The sequence below is a fragment of the Eptatretus burgeri genome, chromosome 1 (assembly GCF_056783735.1).
Source record: "Eptatretus burgeri isolate ZD-2024b chromosome 1, Ebu_testis_v1, whole genome shotgun sequence".
Lineage (NCBI taxonomy): Eukaryota > Metazoa > Chordata > Myxini > Myxiniformes > Myxinidae > Eptatretus > Eptatretus burgeri.
The window spans coordinates 151,904,870-151,924,018 of record NC_140961.1 but is presented as its reverse complement, the minus strand read 5'-3'; the positions used below and the strand labels follow the sequence as shown (position 1 = coordinate 151,924,018).

The 19,149-nt window shown below is 38.6% G+C and overlaps 1 protein-coding gene across 1 annotated transcript in view; it reads left to right on the top strand.

The window, feature by feature from the left end:
• The window catches only part of LOC147035760 (extracellular calcium-sensing receptor-like), a 22,935-nt gene extending 6,677 nt beyond the window's left edge, over positions 1-16,258 (top strand). Inside the window, exons 4-8 of the mRNA XM_085869360.1 lie at positions 3,964-4,243; positions 4,359-4,704; positions 7,893-8,080; positions 12,454-12,637; positions 15,669-16,258. Coding sequence (XP_085725486.1) covers positions 3,964-4,243; positions 4,359-4,704; positions 7,893-8,080; positions 12,454-12,637; positions 15,669-16,168 — 1,498 coding nt within the window. The 3' untranslated portion in view covers positions 16,169-16,258. The remainder of the gene's footprint in view (positions 1-3,963; positions 4,244-4,358; positions 4,705-7,892; positions 8,081-12,453; positions 12,638-15,668) is intronic.
• The last annotated feature ends 2,891 nt before the right edge of the window (positions 16,259-19,149 follow it).

Below are 19,149 nucleotides of genomic sequence, written 5' to 3'. Positions count from 1 at the left end.
GTAAGTGTAATTCACACTGAATTGTAATTTAAATAAGCTGTTTATTTCACATTTTGCAAAAGCTATCATTATCGCCTTTATTATAGCCATAATTACGTGTTTATACTAATAGCAGCGACATAGAACAAGGACAAGGTTTGTATAAAAGTGGAAATTCTAAAAAAATTGAATGTCGTGTGATTTACACAGTCATGTTGGTTTTGCTTCTGATTTTCCTTATGAGCATCGTTTTATGTGATGGTTCATGCAAACCTTTGGCCGGGAATAATATTTATAGTTTGTCAGGAAATGGAGATATTATAATGGGTGGAATATTTCCTGTTCACTATTCCATTGTGACACAGCAAGACTCATTTCAAGTTCGTCCACAAATTCCTGCTTGCGCTGTGTAAGATCTTTTGAAATAAGTATATGTTCTAAAACATTGCCAATTGGTGCTTAATCCTTTAACAATTCTCAACATTGTAGCACAGGTGTGATGTATGTTGGAGAACCAGTTTCCTCTTTACCTCTGATGAAAGGCTTATGCTTGAAGCGTCAGCAGCATCTCATTTCCTGTGATTGATGAACGCTGATGGTTTAGTACAGGATGGTTCCCTCCACACCACACTTTTATCAACTTTTCGTTGATGAAATCCAGTATTTTAGATGAATTTGAACTGTTTCCTAACATTGATTAAATACCTGAGGTGTTTCTAAAATTCAGTCAATTTGGCCTTTATTATTATTTTTTTCTAAATTTATTGGAGTAGTTTGTGCGTGTAGTACATACAGGATACAGTCCTTGATAGACATTCTTGTACTTTTCCATTAATTACAAGGACATGAGAACACAATGGACAAATCCTTATCGTATGTGGAAAATTTCAACTTCTGTTTTCTGCATCATCAGCTCGGGGTTCAGATGAGAACACTTTTACACCATCATGCATATAATCTAATATATAAAGCTCATTCGAACCACTGACTCACTGACTGACTCACTGATTAATATTAAAGTTTGGTACATTCTGGGTGACGAAGAAAGCTGAAATTTTACGTGATGATTGACATCGAAGCTGATACACCAGGAAAAAAAATCATAGAACCGTTGGAAAGTATCCGTAAATTAAAATATACGAAAAAAAAATGAAAAAAATAAATGAAAAGTCAAATGCAGGTGAGTGATTTAAGAAAATGGGGAGGCATGGTTTGCATGCTTACACAATATTACCCAATGTGTAAGCATACCCCACTAATACATATACAGGGTGTTTCAAAAAGACTGATACAACTTTGACTTCCTGCCATTTAATTTCTTTGTTTTTTGGCAGATACCGTTTTCCTTTTCAGAGTTTGGTGGTGGTGTTGTGTTTGTTTCCTGGGATTTCTAGCTCTGTAGCATAACTATGCCATTGACATTGAAGCTGTTAGGGTTCGTGGTGGCTCTGTGGTATGAGACTCTGTGGTGTGTATATATATATCTATATATATATATATATATATATATATATATATATATATATATATATATATATATATATATATATATATATATATATATATACATACATATACGGGCTCTCTCTCACTGATTTATTGCAAGAGTAATCAGTGATATAAAATACCATGACATAAGATAGAAAACAACATATATATATATATATATATATATATATATATATATATATATATATATATATATATATATATATATATATATATATATATATATATACAGATACATAGATATAGAAGAAGGTGCTTCCAAACAAAAGTAAAAAAACTACATCGACGACACTAATTTGAGCAAAAAAGGTGAGAGCAGACCCAGTCTCAGGTGACGTTCAGCCTTCTTTACAGCCAGCTTCATCAGGCACAACAGAGCTATCAGTAGAACGCATGGTGGAGGTATGCATTCAATTGAAATATCAGGATGAAAAGAAGTTGTGCCTTCTTCTATATGAATGTGTAATCCCAACCGTCCCAATCTTTTGCATATATATATATATATATATATATATATATATATATATATATATATATATATATATATATATATATATATATATATATATATATATATATATATATATATACACGGGCTCTCTCTCACTGATTTATTGCAAGAGTAATCAGTGATATAAAATACCATGACATAAGATAGAAAACAACATATATATATATATATATATATATATATATATATATATATATATATATATATATATATATATATATATATATATATATATATATATATATACACTTATGCATACATGGCAGTTTATATATTGTATTTATGTATGTACACCACCAGTCATATGTTTCAGCACACCCTCATTTTTCCAGTTTTTACTGATGTTTAAGTAGTTCAAGTCCAGTGAATCACCGAAAATAGTACAAAGCTAAGCGGTAAACTGCCAGAGGTTCAAAAAACGTTTAGGTTATAAAAACTGAAAAATAATGTACATTTCAGAGTTGCTAAAAAGGCCCTTTTTAGGGAACAAGTAATGGGTTAGCAACTGCAGCTGTTCTATAGCAATGTAAGTAAATTAAGCCTTGACAGTTGATGCAAACAATTTTACAGGTGTCCCGACTTTTGTTAATTAGTTACAAACCCTATTTCTGTATAAAAGTAGTTTTGGAACAGACTGTGTTGCTCCACTCTCTGAAGCATTATTTGGACAATATTGCACTGCAGGAAGTAGTATATTGCCATCATAATGGTGATGAAAAGACAATTAACAAAGTAAGACAGACAGACCATTATAACCCTTAAAAGGGTAGGTCTTTCCTTTCGAGAAATTGCAAAGCGAGCCAAGTTGTCAGTGAGTACAGTTTCATACACCATAAAAAGGAACTTAGAAACTGGAAGAAACTCTGACAGGAAGAGGTTTGGCAGACCCAAACCCGCAACACACTCAGAAGACACGTTTCTGAGAGTCAACAGTTTGTGTGATATGTGGTTCACAGGACAGCAGCTTCAAGCACAGCTTAACACTGGTCGAAGTAAGGAAGTCTCAGTTTCAACTGTGAAGAGAAGACTTCGGAGCTGCATGTTTGACAGGTCGAGTGGCAGTAAGAAAGCCATTGCCAAGATGACAAAATATGAAAAAGAGGCTTGCCTGGGCCATGAAACACTGCCAGTGGACTACTAAAAACTGGAAGAAGGTCTTATGGACCGATGAATCAAAATTTGAAATATTCGGTCCATCACACAGGGTTTTTGTACGACGTCGAGTAGGTGAAAGGATGGTTGCTCAGTGTGTGACACCAACTGCCAAACATGGAGGAGGTAGCGAGATGACCTGGGGCTCTTTTGCTGGATCCAGAGTCGGCGACTTGCACAGAGTGACTGGCACCTGAACAAAAAGGGCAACCACAGCATTTTGCAGCGCCATGCAATACCCTCTGGTCTATGCCGAGTTGGTCAAGACTTCATCCTACAGCAACATAACGACCCAAAACATACCTTGAGGCTATGTCACAACTACCTTTGAAGAAAAGAACAAGACAGTAGGCTTCAAATCATGGAATGGCCAGCAGAGTCTCCAGACTTAAAACCCATCGAGCTGGTTTGGGATGAACTGGACAGAATGGTGAAAGCAAAGCAACCTGCATGTGCAACACATTTGTGGGAACTTCGGCAACAGTGTTGGGAGGAACTTTCCGAACAATATTTGATTTCAATTACAGAAAGAATGCCACGAGTATGTTCGGCTGTAATATCTGCAAACGGTGGCTCCTTTGATGAGTCAAGAATTTACATTAAATTTTGTTCAACCAAACGATTCCATGATTGCTTTTTTTATCTGCAATTGTTTATTTGTTCTATGCTTTAATTTCAGAGTACATTGAAACATTAAACTGCTTAAATTTCAGTAAAAACTGGAAAAATGGGGGCGTTCTTCAACTTTTGACTGGTAGTTTATATTATAAATGATTCTAAAATAATTGATGGAAATATTTTGTGTTCTGCAGCATGACTCCACGGACCTTGCAATGGGCTGTCACCATGGTTTTTGCTATTCGAGAAATAAATCAGAATGATAAACTTCTTCCAAACGTAACTCTTGGATATATCATATATGACTCTTGCTTTTCAATGTCCAAGACTCTTGAGAGGAGTCTGAAAGTTTTTGAATATGGATTTGAAGTCCAAAAAGAAACACCGTGTTTACCACATGCTGTCATAGGAACATCAAGTTCAGCCATTTCCGTTGCACTGAGCCATGTGTTAAACAGTTTGTCTATTCCCCTGGTAAGTGCAGAAATCATGTGAAACAGAAAAATCAATTTTATATTGAATCAATTTTTCTTGAGTTGCAATGATTTGACTCAATATTGCATATTTAATCTACCTATCTTAAATACAGGTGAGCTACCATGCATCGTGCAAATGTCTGAGTGACAAGAAACAGTTTCCATGCTTTCTACGGACCAACCCCAGTGATACTTACCAGGCAACTGCCATCGCAGCCTTGATTGAAGTTTTTCAATGGGAATATGTTGGCACAGTGGCAGCAGATGACGAGTATGGTAAAGGTGCTGTGACACAGTTTATCAGTGAATCAGAGGAAAAGGGTGTCTGTATCGCATTCCAAGAGTATTTGAAAAAGTCACGGGATGCTGAGAACATTTTAAACATCGGTAATTCATATCTCTCCGATAAAAATGGCACCTTAATGTTTTTGTTTTATTGCCAAAATGTGTTGATATCATGTATTGATTTGGCTTAGTTCACAAATAATATGCAGCTGTGATGCCATATCTCGAGTTTAAATGCATCTTGTCCACTTTTTTATTTGTTCTCCTTCCGCATGTGGCATAAGGCTGTGGGGTAGCATCATCGTCTGAGGTCATAGCTGTGCCTCTGATTCAATGCCCTCTGCTAGTTAAGAGAGGAATTTGGAATTTGTTCATGGTGACAGCAATACCTCAACGACTCTTCACAAAGGACAAGGTCTGATCTTTAACGTCTTCAACCAATGAATGCTGGCAGACGGGACACCCGTTTAATGTCTATCAGAGGGACAGCACACACATTGATGAATCACCCTTCCTGTGAAACACGGGTGTTTTATAGCTTATGGTGACAGTTTATAGCTGGGTTGGTAATCGAACCCAGGCAAGTCAGATTAGAACTAGAAGCCAGTGTGGGTACCTCGAGAGTCGAGACCATCTTGGCCGGTTAAATGCTGTCTTCTTGAGCAATCCCGTTTTCTCGAAAGAATAAATGTCTCTTTGGTTCATCAAAGTTGTCTTCTTTTTTTGAGATACGCAATCACAACTTCTAATTGGGATTTTTAATATCTCCTTAGGAAGAGTGATGAAAGAAAGTAGGGCACGGGTAATACTTCTCTTTATTAGAGAACCTGACATCAACCCTCTTGCTCAGCAACTTGTGCAAGGAAACTTAAGTGGAAAAATATTGATCGGAAGCGATGCATGGATCAATTCTCCGCTTCTCAAAAATCCGGAATATAAGAATATTTTTGATGGTTGTGTCGGATTCGCATTGCGAAGGGGGGAAATACCGGGTTTGTATAAATTCTTGATCAGTTTAAGGCCCCAACCACTTGAATACATCACAACCAACAATAAAGGAATCAAAAAATTCATCGATAACAGGTAGGTCAATGTTTTAAATATAAGATGATATCTTCAGAATATAATTGATTTATCTAAATTTTTTTAAAAACACTGCCAATTTATCATGAAGAAGCTTAGATGCTCACCGATACCTGCATTATACTCGTGGCATGTAAAATGATCCTTACATGATAGGAAATATGGAATAAAATAGAGATGACGGTTAAAATGTAAAATAAACTGGTTTTTAAAACATTTCTGTTTATACTGTAGTAGATAAAGAGGTAAAAAGATGTTCATTTGTTTGTTGATTCGCTTCTATATATTCAGGTTGGCAGTTTTTCTCATGCCCATCATATTTAACCTCTTTTTGCCTACAGAGTTGGAAAATTAATAATGTTTCATTCAGAACTTTTTGTCAAAGACTACTTTCAGCATAGAATCAAAGATATATACCATTTATATTTTAACAGTGATCAACTAGACTCATTGGGGGTTGCAGCTTGTGCATGCGTCAAATACAGGAAGGACAAAGGCATTAGTGGACTGAAGAGTTCATTGAACATAATACCCCGTGCAGTGTTCAGATATATACTTCTATTTTAAGAAAATTGTGATTTTAAAGATCGATAAAACATTCCGGAAGTTTAGTGCTATTGAAACAGTCTTATACATCACCCTTACACACCACCTTATAGAACATGTTCAAGTGCTGCAAAATTGGAGATTCATGGAAGTGCAAAGAAGGCGATTTGTGTTCTACACTATTGAAGTATATAATTCAATAACATATTAAAAGTCAGAAACAGACAAAGGGGATGCAACAAGCCAGTTTTACGTTCATCTGAATCAGGTAAGAATAAAATTAGATTGAAAGTATATAATTCAATGAAATAAAGATTTCAAAAGTCGTATTAATAAATTAATTCCGGAATTTACCGCCATTGCCACAGCGTCTACCACATCACTCCAGCTAACATGTTACATTTGTTCTTTGTGCCTGTTTTTGTGTCCTTTATAAGATCCTTAAAAACACAAAGTTTCTAGTTTGGAATAATTTTCAATTTTGTTTGACTGCCAGGCAGACAGAGAAAAAAATTTATCTCACTTCTCTCTGCATATGCATGATCATAACAAATTCAGAGCTACACTAAAGTACTGTGAAACGGCAAACTTATCTTCCCATTGATGTTCCGATTCATGCTCAAAATATAGCATTCAATTGAAAAAAGTAGTTCCTCGGTCATAAATTGACGTTTATGGACAGACATACGAATGGATGAATGGACGTGATTCCCCGCTTTTCGCTTTGTGGGTGCATGGGTAACAACTGTGCTTTTACATAAAGTACAAGACATGAATAGACAGTGGACAACGCATCTGAAACATGGTGTTTGAACCTGGTGAACTTGCATCATGATCCATCCATTCAGACAGGAACACAAACAGACCAGTGCTGCATGGCCAACAATTGGCCTGAAGTTCTTTCCTCATACATTTCCAATCCTTCCATTCCAGCGAGCTTCCTCTTTTATCCTTCCTTCTCACCTCTCATACCCACAAGTCTCAACTCTCACCACTAATACCTTATTTTATCATTAATTGTTTCCCACTTCATTCATCTTTTACAATAAACTCTGCAATTCCATGTGCCAGTGACGCGTAAAATGTTTTGAAGTCAATGTTGACAATTTATATGCCACACTTCCCGAAATGACTTTATCCAGGACCTCGGAATACCAATCTTGAAAGAAAACGTTACGTAAAAACAATAATAGTAATCATCATAAATGCAAGAAAATGTTGCTGCTCAGGCACTGGCTTGTTTGAATTAGAAAAACAAAGAAACAAATTAATTTTGTTTTTATTTTTTATTTTTAAACAAATGACAAGGCATGCGCAAATAATTGCATTGGCAGAGCAATTATATAAATATATGTATATATATATATATATATATATATATATATATATATATATATATATATATATATATATATATATATATATATACACAACGGATCATATGATAGTTTTCCTGCGATGGTTTAATTGCATTTAAATCATATGCACTGCAACAAACAATTGATGTATTCACAGGTGGAGCAATTTCCAAAGGAGAAACGCCGAGGGCAAACATGAATTTCTCGATCAGACAGATGCTGATGCAGACACAAGTCCAAGAAACACAACCTCTGTGGATGGACCAAATTCACCATTAAAAGTCAAGCCAATGGATATGGCTCCAAGCGAATTTTGGGAAATGACTTTTAAATGCACATGGAACGTTGAAATAAAAATCATCAAAAGATGTACAGGTCGAGAGCAATTGGACGGAGTTCAAACCGAATTTGCCGATGTTTCAGAGCTCAGATACTCATACACAACATATCTGGCTGTATATGCCATTGCACATGCTTTGCATGACATTTACACCGGTGATCCTGATGGTGGATCATTCTTATACAAACATTTTCCGAACACGACTAAACTGGAACCATGGCAGGTTTGTCAGATAACTTAAAATGTCCTTGGCAGACTGAAAAATATGTCGATGCTGGATCTTTAATAAGGACAAGTAAATGCGCGCAGACGGGACGCCAGGCTTAATATCGCTCTATATGATGACAGTCATTGATGCAGCACCTTGCCTGTGAATGACAAGGCAGACAGTTTATATAGTCAGCGCAGAAACAGAAGGATTTGGCGCAAACACAGAATTGAGACATCTGGCCTTCTCGTGAACAGAGTCGGCTGTGGTGCCATTTAAAGAGGGGGAACGGATGGAAGGGAAGCATCCTCCAGAGACAAACTTAACAAGGTGCCACCAAGATTTAGAGGAGGGAGACAAGTTTGAAAGCTCATTCTTGTGATTAGCCAAATGTTTTCTGGCTCTCCTGAGAGTGGACATACACTTGTTGCGGGCTTTGTAGAATAATCTGAGGTCACTTTCAGTTGTATTTGCCTTCCCAGAAGGGAATGCAAGTTATTTTACAGCAGCATCCTCGCTGCAGGATTCAGAGTACCAAGAGCTGGAGGATTGGTGAGATAATTGATGACAAGATGAGATGAATGTGTTCATAAGAGATATCAGGTTTCTGTGGAAGAATTCCCAGGCTGAATTCATATTAGCGGTGGTGGATATAGATCAGTCCTGAAATGTGATGGCTACTTGTCGTCCCTGCCAGTTTGCTTGAGTGAACTGCCAGACACACCAGTGCTGAGGCCATTCTCTGAGAATGGCAAGAGTGATGTTGACCTTCACAAGCGCATGACCAGAAGAGCCAAATGGGGCAGAGGATGAGCAAGATACGTATGCGGGAAATTTGTCATCACCAAATCCAGGAGGCAGGATTTGCCACTTGGAGATTTCAGGGTGGGAAAGTTCACGGATTTAGTCAGATTCATGGATCAGCCATCATTTGCATAAGGGCCATGACTGGTGAGAGAGGGACCAACACCCAGCCAATTAGCATGGTGACAATTAAAATCACCACATATGAGGAAGGTAAAGTTGGGATGAGCAAATAAATGTTGGTCTTGTCATCTGAGAGAGATGTAGATGGAGTCCTCACTGAAGGTAAGTTGGTATAACTTGAATCTGATTTTGAAAGAAATGGCATGCAGATGTAATCCATCATTAATTAATTATCTGTGTGCCAAGTTTAAACAACGCCGGTAAATGCATGTCCGAGAAATGGTTGAGGATGTTGTTCCACATCAGTTGTTTTTTTTTTTTTACAACTAAAATGACTGCGAATCTACCATCTTTGATCGAATCGTGAGACAAAGTGATGTGCCCATGTGTTCCACCATCTGTAATATTTCTGCAAAGTTTGAATAAAATTGGTCGCCACATGTCCGAGATATACATATGCACGGACAGACGAGACCCAATCCATAATTTGACTAATATAAGTTCAGCAGGGGCGAAAAGGTAAACAACAAAACACAATGCAAATTGTTGGGGGACTTAGCTACGAAGAACTGGTTGGAGAAGGCACCGATCAGCCATCCACATGCACCGATCCTCGAACCAGAAGTACTCTAATGATTTGAAGACCTTCAAATGTCGTACCAAATGATGAAGCAATTCAAGGTGGCTCCATTCCATTGTGGTAAAAGCTTGCTGGATCCGAGCTTCAGATGGAATTATTTGAAAATGCTAAAGTATTTAAATTATCTATCATATTATTATTTTCTCCACTCATTTGTCCTTCCATAGTTGCTGTATTACCTTAGAAAGGTTAATTTTGTATATAACCTTCATGATGTAATGAGTTTTGATGAGAATGGAGATACATCAGCAATGTATGAACTGATCATATGGAAGATCGATCACGATGGAATTCTACAAGCAAATATTGTTGGTTCTTTCAATTCCTCAGAACCACTTGGGAAAGAACTTTCCATAAATAAGAATGCATTTCTCAAAAGTGGACAACACAAGGTATTCAACAAATGCATTTTATCCATTACTTATGAAGTCACTTTGTGATAATTTTTTTAATTTTTTTTTTACTTTCAGGTCTTTTGTGAGGGTGTTGAGAACAGGGATATCTGGGGGAGCGCTAGCTGGGAAGATCATGTTTGAAGGAGAAATGAGCAATTTCAACTATGGCGATTTTATCTTTGATTAATATGTGGCGAATAATGAAACTTCAGGACAGTCGAGGTATCCTGGATGTGTGGGCAACATATAGAGTGGGATTGTGGGCACAGGAAAAAGTGCCCTGAGGGCATTTGTGAACAAAAGCTCCGACAGTGGTGGTACTGTCTCAATGAAACATTTAAAGAGCCCTGAAGGCACAAAAGCATGCAGGTTGAGGTAGTGTGCTCAGGCAATACATTGGTGACAGCATCAGGAGTGTGTAAATTCCAGACAAATCCATGCAGTATTGAGCTTGTACCATTGTGTCCACCGAAGCTCAATGGAAAAAGACTGAAAGTTTGAGAGATAGAATAAGCAGAGTGTGCATGACTATAAGGCCAGTATGTCCAGTACGTCTTAAATTTGTTCAGACCTCATTGTAATACCTCAAATGCCGAAGCAATGTTCAGAGTAAAGAGATAGCGAAAAATCAATGTTTCCAAAATTTTTATTCTTTTTTCATATGGCTGCTTGGCTGCCAAGTAACCATCACTTTGTTGAGGCACAATTATGACACTGATGCTGTGCCCCAATACCAATACATTGGTACTCATTTCACCAACCTCAGAAGGATAATAAGCTGAGTCAACCCCACCTGTTTATAATTCAGCAGCCAAAGGGCTTGAACTCAGGACCCTAAAATCCTCAGCCAGCCACCAACCACTAAGCCAACACCAGGTTTGCATTCACACACTGCAGACGACACTTTCAATTGTGTGTTTCTTGAGCTGTTTCTCATTTTATAAAGTCAAAATCTGAAAAGTAATTGTTACAGGATAAAGCAAATAATTCTTCAAACACACAAATGGAGGTCTTTGAGATTCTGCATTGGCAAAATTGAGTGATGACAAAAAACGTGTTTTATTTCAGACTTCCATTTGAACTTGACCTTTAACACGAAGTGCTATGTTGTAAATTCAGTTAAATGTGACTTGCTCTAGACTATCTAAAGAGGGCACTTTAGTTCCGATTGGCCAAACTTTTTTCGAGTTTTGGTAAAAATATTTAAAATGTCTGGAATTGGTTCAGTACCTGAAAAGTAAGGTCAAGAACAAAAATAATTTTGTCAACCCCACATACTTTTTATTCTAATTATTGATGAAAAACTTTCAAATCAGAATTGCTTGGACATTAGCAGAAAAATAGGAACAAAACCCTAAATTGTGGTTTAGTACTGCATCAGGTGTAAGTTTCCTGGAACAGCCAACGTGTCCCGATTCTTGAATAAAAAATGTATATGCCACAAATCACAAACAATGCTCCAGGCAGTTTAACCAACACTTGCAGAGGTTACAATCACTTTTTCTTTATTTTAAAACACTCCAAGTTTGACAGTGAAAACCATGCTTTTTCCACAAAACCTCACGTTCCGCCAGACAGAAAAGACCTGCTCTCGCCTGCTGCCAGCACAGATGATGCAACACATGGGCAGAGCACAAATATGCATGAGGAAAGACATAGGCGGAGCATAACTATGCATTTTACATTCAAACCTGGTTACATCACAGTAAGACCTTCACCTTTAACGTGGGGGGGGGGGGGTTAAGATGCAAATGAAGCATAAATGTGCCTTGCCAGAACATATCGAAAGAGGGCAATTTCTTTCTGATTGGACAAACTTCAGTCGAGTAATGGTGAAAAACGTTAAAATGACTAAAATTAAATATAATGATCTTAAAATTAGGTCAAGGTCCAAAAAGTTATGTCATTCCCATGTATTTTACATTTACATTATTGATGCAAAATTTCATTCCGAAAGTCCCAGCTGGCTCCGAGATGCAGCTTGGAAATTGATGCAGTTTTGAAATTTCTAGTGCTGAGAGTGCAGGAAGAAAAATGAAATTCTAAATGTTAGTTTAGTATTCTCGGGGCTCTAAAAACTTTGTGGTCACATTAAAAATTGTGGTGCCAATTGTGGAAGCAAACCCTACAACAGCAACAAGCCTTCCCCAATGCTACAGGGGGAGGCTTGATTTAAAAAATTCTCATATCCGGATCCAGATCTTCACCAAAATCAAGTCAATTCATGCTCGTCACACACTCAACCTGTCCACCAAATATCGTCTGAATCTTTCCATAACGTTTTGAGAAATCTTGCTCAAAGACAAACAAACAGACAAAAAGATGGGTGAAAACATAACCTCAATTCCTATTTGGTGGCAGAGGTAATTACAAAGAAATAAAGTCGGGTTTCAGACCATTGTTTTCTTCATACCTATGTGATTTAAAATGTTCGACACAATCTTTTTATGTCTCGGTCTGCATTAAAAAAACCCATTTTATTTCAGGTTCCATCATCAGTGTGCAGTGAACCTTGCAGCCCTGGAATGCGTAAGGTTGCCCTCAAAGGGGGGCCAGTTTGCTGCTTTGATTGCATTCCCTGCAGTGATGGAGAGTACTCAAATATCTCAAGTTTGTCACACAAGTTTACATTTAATGTAATGGTGATTAACTTCTTTATCATGTAAAATAAACTTTGGTTTATCATTCTTCATTGAGTTATTTATCTTTTAACCAATCCCACAGATTCGAACAACTGCAATCACTGCCCAGATTATTTTTGGTCAAACAATCAGCACGATTCTTGTGTGCCAATACCAGAAGAATTCCTTTCATTGTCTGACCCAATTGTTGTCACTCTTTTGCTATTTGTTCTATTTGGATTGATGGTCACATTGGCCATTGGTGTGCTGATGTATTATTACCGAAACCTTCCCATTGTATATGCCACAAATCACAAACAAAGCAATGTTTTGTTAATATCATTGGCAGCCTTGTTGTGCAGCAGTTTGGCTTTCATCGGTCCACCAACATCCATCACCTGCCCAATAAGGGAATCCTCGACTTGTAGCTGCCTCACTGTAACTGTCGTTTCTCTTCTAAGCAGGATGCTGCAAGTTGCGCTGAGTATTAAAGGCAAGCTACTGTGACATGTCGTCAGCATGTTATAAAATTATTACTATGAACTTCGATGTGATTTGAATAGAGATGCATATCGGGCAGTCACCCATGTGAGCAGGTGCAACTGGGATAAGTTCTTCAAATGAAACGCTCAGCAACTTATCTATATAAAGGATGAATTTGTCCTTATAGAGCAGGTTTGTATACATGATTTTTGATGGGGGGAGGGGAACGAAGTTTCAAAAAGTTGGACCGCTGAGAGCATGATAGTGCAGCACCATCATGCCCTTTGTGGGATGTTGTGCACTGCTCATTGCTTTACTGCATAAAGTGAAAGTGTCAAAAATACAGAGCTTAATGGGTTCTCATTTTGGGAGTTTTTTTGGGACATATGGTGGTATGGCATTAACATGACAGCATATAAACAACTATTTCATTGATTGAAGTCTCGAATAACGATCAAAGTTCGAATGTAAGTTCAATTCACCAAGCAACACATTACAGGAAACACCATATCAGAAAAGGGAACATACATAATATGAATACGCAGATGTGTAGACATATACTTTTGCTTTTTATAATGTTACAAGCAGGTTTGACATTAAAGTCTATCGAAGTAGTGTGTGTACAAAATCTTGTGAGGGAGGAGGGGGGGGATGAGGAACAATGTATCGGACACTAATTTAATGGTCAAAACGCATGATTTTTCAATTACAAACTCACAGCTAAACATAGGTAGTATACAGCATAATGAGATGATCTGATTATATTTTTAAAATACATTGAGGCAGGTACTTATTGCTCACTTAGTCTTTCAGCAGAGCTCCAAGTTCCAGCCTTGGAACCCTGCTGAAACACTAAGAAAGACTAAACCTGCCAAAAGAGTGGAAATACAATCTCGCAGGTAAGCATAGGCCGTATACATAGCCGTCCAGTGAGAAATCAGCAAAAAACAACTTTATTCGGCAAAACAGCAATTCTCATGATATATTTAATTGCGTATGCACATTGCGACAAAGGTTCCAAATTTAAATTTTTTTGACATGAAGCCATTTTGGCCAAATTTGTGACATGATTTGTGAGCTTATCATTCCGACAGCCAAAATTGCAATAATTTGAAAAAAAAATTCAACGTGTGTAACACAACAAAGCAGGGTTTGAGAATCGCGAGTCATTTTAAATTCACCTCAATACACCCTCAAAGTCACAAATCATTAATTTAAATTCAAACATCCTCGATATATGACAGACATCATCATGAAAATTTAGTGAAGAATCCAATGAGTACACTTAGAAACATTACAAAATTAATATTAATGTCACTTCACTTGTCTTCCTTGAATTACCCCGCAATCCGCTCACGAGCAAAGGTGCCCACGACAAAGAACTATGATGTGCTATCTTTAAAAAGTCATTCAAAAGGATAATTATAAACATGAGAATCATCAAACTTCAAATCGTAAAATCAAGAGTTTAATCTTATAGTGTCTGTACTTGGACTGAAAATCAAGATCATGCGAGCTTTCACCCTTCTGCTCCAAGGGGAGGCTTCCATCTTCCCTGACCTCACCTTTGGACGTGTGACTAAAAATAATGCTTCTAAACAATGTGGACCTTTTTTGTGGGTGGGAGGTGTGTACGCACCCAATGCACCTGCACTGGGTACACCACTGTATAGAGTACTGCTTTCACATCTGGGGAGGTTCTAGCTCCACATACTTACTTTACAGAATCGAATCGAAAGTAATCAGACTTATCCACTCTCCCAATCTGACCTCTAAACTCCACCTGCTCAAATTTTTCCGCAAGTTGACTATCTTTCTCTTTTCTATAGATATTACTTCAGTTTTTGCTCCCGAGAACTTGCTGTTTGGGTACCTCCACCATTAGCGAGACCACAAAATACTCGACAATCCGTTACATCGCATCATCATTGTGTTGCCATTGGCAACTCAAGGATGGACCATTATGATATTTGTTTCTTCACCTTCAATGTTAAACTCTGGAACTCTTTACCTACTCAAGGTTTTTCCAAACAATTATGACATTCCCTTTTTAAAAAAGTAGATTTTTTTTTCACTTGATCAAAACTCTCAGGCTATTCTCTCTTTCTTCACCTTTCTATCAATGCAGTTTATTTTATTTAAAGCTTGGCCTTGATGAGCACGAAACAGTCCATGATTAGAGCCTTCAACATCAAAACAAATGTGAAAATGGTGATGTATAATGGCAGTGTATGACTGCTTCAATGGTGCTCACCTTCCAGAATGTTTTTTTTTAAGCGATTTTTAAAATCACCATTATATTTAAATTTAAGTATAAGTTTGAACACTGCACAGGGTGTCAGGCTCTAAGAACTCTCTGGATGTGTTCATCGAATGTTACATGAAAAATAAATCATCAACAAGAAAGAGTGTGACTGATGTTTTTCATAATCCGAACCTCACAAAAATTTTTTATGTCATCATTCATGTATATAAACATTAAATAAGGTATAACAATATAATGAGGACTAATTATGAATGTTCCGGTATTGTTGCAGGTTCACATTTGCATTTGCCTCTAACAGACTCCTTTTCTGAGCCGTTTATCGCACATGTAATTCTTTCAGGGCCGCAGGTGGTGATCTGCGTGACCTGGGCCTTAGTGGGAGCTCCACACCCAGTCAGAAATGTTCAGATTCATCGTGGAGTTCTTGTCCTTGAATGTTCTGGAGACTCACCGGCATGGCTCGCATGTGTTCTGACATACTTAGGATTACTCACAATTATTTGCTTTTCATTATCTGTTCAAACTTATAAATTGTCTTGGATATTCAACGAACCAAAATTTATTTATTTTAGTATGCTTTGCTTTTGTCTCATTTGTCTTGCTTTCATACCAGCATACAACAGTACAGAAGGTAAATTCAGTGTTGCAACCAAAGTGTTAGCAATCATTGCCATAGCTGAGGGCATTCAGGGTTGTGTCTTTATACCAAAATGTTACATCATCTTCTTCAAACCAAAAAAGGGTTTAACGGAGTTTGTAGAGCATCACTGATTTTAAAGTGTGCATTGCTACATTTTCATCATTGATTTGATGTTGATTGTTATTGATTTCAACTGCAACTGCAATTTAAAATAAAGTACCACCTCTTCTCCAAGATATTTTCTTTTCTCTCTCCCTCTCCCTCTCCCTCTCCCTCTCCCTCTCCCTCACCCTCACCCTCACCCTCACCCTCACCCTCTCCCTCTCCCTCTCCCTCTCCCTCTCTCTCTCTCTCTCCTGTTTGTTTATTCCTTTGATGTTCATCACACTGTCAGTTCTTCCCAGCCCTCGGCAGGGAAGGAGTGTCAAAAGCGAGGTAATGTAATGGAGGTTTGACGAAGTAATGTATTCCAGTTTGAAAAGGAGAAATATGTGTGAGCGTTAGTTAGTGAACATTGTGACTTTGAGAAATGGAACACATAACTGCATCAAATCCTCCCTTTTGACACAACTTATGTATGAATGTATGTATGTATGTATGTATGTAGTTAAGTATGTATATCTGCTATTTTCCCATTGATTGGACAGTTGATCTGCCATCACCCACAATTGTGTTCTGAAATACTTAACCTGAAGTATGCAGAGGACCCAAAATACCTAAACAACACTGATGACCCAAATATCCACGAGGACCTAATTGACCCAAGGACCCAAAAGACCCTGAGGACCCAAACGATGCTGAAGACCCAAAAGATTAACAAGATGCTGAAAACCAGTTGGACCCTGAAGACGCAATCTACCCCCAAAATGCAACGGACCCCAAAGACCCAAAATACCCTGAAGACCTTCAATGAAAACTCAAAAGACCTAAAAGACCCTTAAACACACCAAAGACCCAAAATACCTTATACCCCAAAGACCTTAAAGACCCAAAATATGCTGAAGACCCCAAGAGATGCCAAAGACACAAAATACACCAAAGACCAAAAGACCCCAAAGATCCAAAATATGCTGAAGACCCCAAGAGATGCCAAAGACACAAAATACACCAAAGACCAAAAAGACCCCAAAGATCCAAAAGACCCAAAAGACTGAAAAGTCCGAAAAGACCCCAAAGACACAAAATACCCGGAAGACTCAGAGTACTGCTCCGAGTATGATCTATGGAGTACTGCTCTCCCCTCTTGGCTGGTGCTCCTGCATCTCACCTTTCTTGGCTTCACTTTGTGGAAACCAAGGCACTTAGGATCATTGATATCTCACGCGATAAGGCTGTCTTTGGGTCTCTCAGTCTCTCACCGCACACAGGTCAGTGGTCTTACTGTCTTCTACTGTCTCCTCTCTGGACTCACTCCCCCATCCCTGCTCTGTCTGCAATATTTCCCTCCCATATTTCCACACAGTGCTCAAGGTCGCCAGCAAACCTCTTCTGGTAAAACTCCCAAAATCAAGCATCACTGCTCACCTTCAATCTTTCATTTCTCTTTTTTTCCTGCCTTTGGTCAAACAATCACACTTCCTTCAATCCCACTCTTCCCTCCATGTCTTCAAAACAGCTGTTCACCACCATCTCTTATCATCCCCCATCCACATCCACGATCTTTTCTACCCCTGCTAATCCACCCCAAACCCACCTCCTTCAAATTCGATGCTTTCCTTCGTGAAAGACCCTGTTGTTTAATGACCTAAAATTCCCTGGAGTGTCCATCTTGTTTACCCCGTGTACCACGCCCCCCTCGCTTCCACAGATCTCCTCACGTCTCTGTTCCCCACTGTTTTTTCCTAACCTCTCCCGCCCGTCTTGTCTCCTGCTCCCCTTATTGTATGTTCTGTGTGTTAGCTCTCATACGAGCCTCGGTATTGTATTTTTTTAAAGACTCAAAAGACCTAAAAAAAACAAGACCCAAAGACCTAAAATATCCAAAGGAACCAGAGAACCCAAAACCCTTCAAGCTCCCAAAGGATGCAAAAGACTCTGAGGACCCCAAACACCCATAAGATCCAGAGGACCCAAAATAACTTGAGGACCCGAAACACCCAGGGGATCAAAATGACCTGAACACAGAGGTCATTTTGCTCAAATGAGGAACAATGTATCGGATTAGATTTTGGTCAAAAGGTCCAGAGGAACCAAAATACCGAGAGAACCCAAAATACGTTGTGAACACAAAATACTCAACGGGACTATCTGGGACTCATGGAAATGCTGCAAAATGTAAAATGTGACTTCAAGTCTCCAACCTCCAACTTCCCACCCCCCACCACCCCCCCCCCACACACACACACAATCACAAGTCCTAAACCCCTCCAAACTCTGTCCTCTCTCTGCCCCCCCCACCCACAATCACCACCACACTCAAACTCTGTGCCCCCTTTTCCTTTATTCAAATCCTCAAACCCCGTCCCAACAAAATGTCCTCAATCCCCCCTCATTAAAAGCCTCAAACCACTCAATCCCAACTCTGTCCCCTCTGTCCTCCCTCCCTCTTTCCTCTTCAAGTCCTCAACTGCCCCAAACCCCAAGTACTCAACCCCAATTCCTCAATTCACCCCTCCCCCTTCCCAACATCTCAAGCTCCCTCTTCCAACTCCATGCACCCTCACCCCAACTCTCTATCCTCCCTCCCCATTTCTTCCTGTTCTTAACCCTCCCCATAACTCGAGAAGGGAAGAAGCTACCAATGTCAAATTACACCACGTGAGTCAGGAGGGTGATGGCAAGTGCTCATTAGATTTTGGTCGAAATCGGTCAAAGGTCAAGGTCACAGTAAGGTCAAATATTCGATTTTTGATGGTTTGGTACAGATAACTCGAGAACGGAAGAAGCTACCAATGTCAAATTACACCAAGTGATTCGGGAGGGTGGTGGCTAGCGCTGATTAGATTTTGGTGAAAATCGGTCAAAGGTCAAGGTCACAGTGAGGTCAAACATCCAAAACATTCCATTTTTGATGGTTTGGTACAGAATCATCGTATAAACTTCTGGTTTGCGTCGCTACCTTCTTGAGAGACAGCTTTTATTAGACAAGGTCAGAGGTCAAGTTGACGATTTC